Raw genomic sequence first — 2,870 nt, forward strand, 5'->3', positions numbered from 1 at the left:
GCTATCGATATTATTATCGATTTCGCTATCGATATTATTATCGATTTTGATATCGATATTTTCATCGATATTTTTATCGATGTTTTTATTGATTTTGCTATCGATATTATAATCGCTTTTGTTATCGATATTTGTTTTAGTGTGTGCTTTCGTTTTTGACGTGGATATGCTCTTAACCATACCACGTATTCTACGTTTAAATTTAGAGGCGCTGGACTGTTCCTTTTTTTATCCTCTGCCGCCACTTGCGGGTTTCATCGTTTCTCATAGATTTACACAAATTTATGTTTTGTTAATTTGTAATGTACACATTTTTTAATAAGAGTTTGTTAAACCGCTCTTGGAGTTTGAAAAGTTATTTTTTTACCAGCCTTTTTTCAATATCTGATGTTAGGGAATATCTGATGTTACTCTGATGTTAGGGAATGTACTTTGATTGTAGTAGCAATATAAAAATATTACATACATACTTATATGTATGTAGTCAAAGTACGCCGTATTCATAAATATATATTTGCAACTCAATTAAAATTACATGAAAAATATAAACGCCATTTTCATGTTATGGCACTATCAACGATTTCAGTTGATCGCTTCTAATATCAACCTATAAATACCGGGCGAACAAAATTCGCGAAAAATATTTTTATGAAAATTCCCAATAGCGTCGCCAACTAACCTCACTTGGCATGCAGTACTCTGCGTTCGCAATTGTTGTCCTTTTTGCGCTAAGTGGATTATCTAAGGTAAAGTTTTGAAGAAATTTATGAACAAGACTATAATTTACGAAAAATAATTTTAGGCTGAGCAATCGTATACTGTGAAAAATGAAGCTGTCGAATGTTTTAGTGGCGACGTGCAGACCATCTATCATTGTGAATTGAAACTCGTTGGACGACAACGTCTAATTAATGGCACCATATCATTGAACGAAGACATGACTAGTCAGCACTATACATTTCAAGTAGAGGTGTTCACCTCTCCACTGGGCGATGATCAATTCAGGCTGTTGCCTATGGGTGTGCCGCGCACCGGCGTTTGTGAGGGTCTTAGAGATTTGTATACCAAAGAGGTGCAGCCGTCGATTATTCAGGGGGAACACACCAATTTCCCTTTTGTGCCTGAGGAGGGTCTTTGTCCTATACCGAAAGGTGAATACTACATAAAGAATCTGGACTTCGACACAGCCTCTTTGCCAAATCAAATACCGCGTGGCATTATAAAATCAGTGGTAAAATTTTTCAAAGACGGGGTAAATATTGGTGGCTATGTAATACGTATGCTCGTAGAAGATCGTGAATGAGCGCTGGAGATAATAGACATCGAAATAACATTGACTGTAGTTGTGAAGTTTGTTAGCTATTAAATGTAAGGTGATATTTTTAATAAAAATTGTAAAATGTTTGCGGCAAATAACTCAGGTTTTTTTAGAAATTAAAATGAATGTGAGCATACATTAAACATGGTTAAAAAAAAATTAAGTAGATATTCTAGCTGATGAAATTAAGAATTTGTAGTTCCAATCAACACTCTCATGGACGCACTAGCACCACTAGATCATTGGAGCTATGGTATCGATGCGAAATTGCAGTTAAAAGTCAGAATTATTTAAACAGTTTTTAAGGGAAATATCTTCGAAAAGCTAAGTTGTGGAGTTCCATATAAACCTATCTTACCTAACTTAGGCTATTCTAATATATGTATGTACGTGGAAAAACGAAGGAGGTTGAAGATATTCTAACTGGATGATTTATATGCACGTCGCATATTAATCCCGGAAATTTTTCCGAAAATGGGAAATCCATGAAAACTTTTAATCGTTCTTTCCAAACTCTGTAAAAATATGTATTTATTATTTGTTAGTTTTGATTGGTTTTTGTTTTTTGATAGAAAGGAAAGATGAAGTATTTTGGATTTGACTAAAATGACTTTCAAGAGTATTGTGTCCGGATCGGCTTGGTTAGGAAAGAGCCATGGTATCTCACGTTAACTAGTGCTGTGAGGCACCAGTGGCGATAAAAGAGTGCCGTGAAAAAAGTAAGTAGTTTTATTTTTTGCTGTGGTACCGCACAGGTCACAATGTGGGTGAAGGGAATAATCTCCGAACCATTTGTCATATGGATACGCACCCAGTATCTTAATGCCTGAGAAACTTTTTTCCATGGATCTATTCGTTGTAAGAATTTTACCGAAATAAAGTATTTTACCTAAAGATAGTTGAGATGAGACTCTCTCAGATAAACGTGGTAGAATTAGGTTAATACGTTCATAAATTTAAAGACCGATACCGTATTGGAGAGGGCTAGATAAGAAAGTAGAAACATTTTCAGAGTTGTTAAAGGTCGCTTTAGTATTAAGAAAGTGATTCTATCAGGAGCTAATAGTCTTATAAGCATGGTGACAGACACTTTCTGAATAGGTAACTTGTTTGGATACGTGTAACTCCCATGTGACCTAGTTCACAAGGCTCCAAAGGATGGATCTGTCATAGCTTTGAATTCAAACGCTTGCTTCGGTTGTAATCAAAAACGATAAAAAAACAGCAATGTATGCTCCATTGAAGATTATTGCTATTGAAAACTCTTGAACGGAATTCAATTGAGAGGCTACTCTGGAAAGCGCAGCTCGCTTAAGTCCTGTCTACACGGCTCTGCACTGAATAGTTAAGAATCTTGAAGGAAGCATGGAGAACAGGGAATAATCTGTTGGTTCCTTCTAGTTATATGTAGCTAGCACATTTGTCAATGCATCGAAGCGAACTTTAATTGGCGGGATCATCATGTATTTTTTATTTTTATATATTTTTTTTTAATGTTCGGTTGGTTTTTCACAAAGTCAATGTTCATTAAAATCTGATCAAAATGCATATA

General features: G+C 35.3%; 2 protein-coding genes across 4 annotated transcripts in view; one reads left to right on the forward strand and one right to left on the reverse strand.

Annotated features, from left to right (window-relative positions):
* LOC118744576 (leucine-rich repeat-containing G-protein coupled receptor 6-like) overlaps window positions 1-2,870 on the reverse strand; it is a 175,025-nt gene that overhangs the window by 103,408 nt on the left and 68,747 nt on the right. The window lies entirely within an intron of this gene.
* Window positions 690-1,303, forward strand: LOC118744580. The gene is made up of 2 exons (XM_036477704.1): window positions 690-746; window positions 803-1,303. Exons 1-2 carry the CDS (start codon window positions 690-692, stop codon window positions 1,301-1,303), a joined length of 558 nt encoding a protein of 185 aa, XP_036333597.1.

The sequence above is a fragment of the Rhagoletis pomonella genome, unplaced genomic scaffold (assembly GCF_013731165.1).
Source record: "Rhagoletis pomonella isolate Grant_MI unplaced genomic scaffold, Rhpom_1.0 Rhpom_scaffold_00008, whole genome shotgun sequence".
Classification (NCBI taxonomy): domain Eukaryota; kingdom Metazoa; phylum Arthropoda; class Insecta; order Diptera; family Tephritidae; genus Rhagoletis; species Rhagoletis pomonella.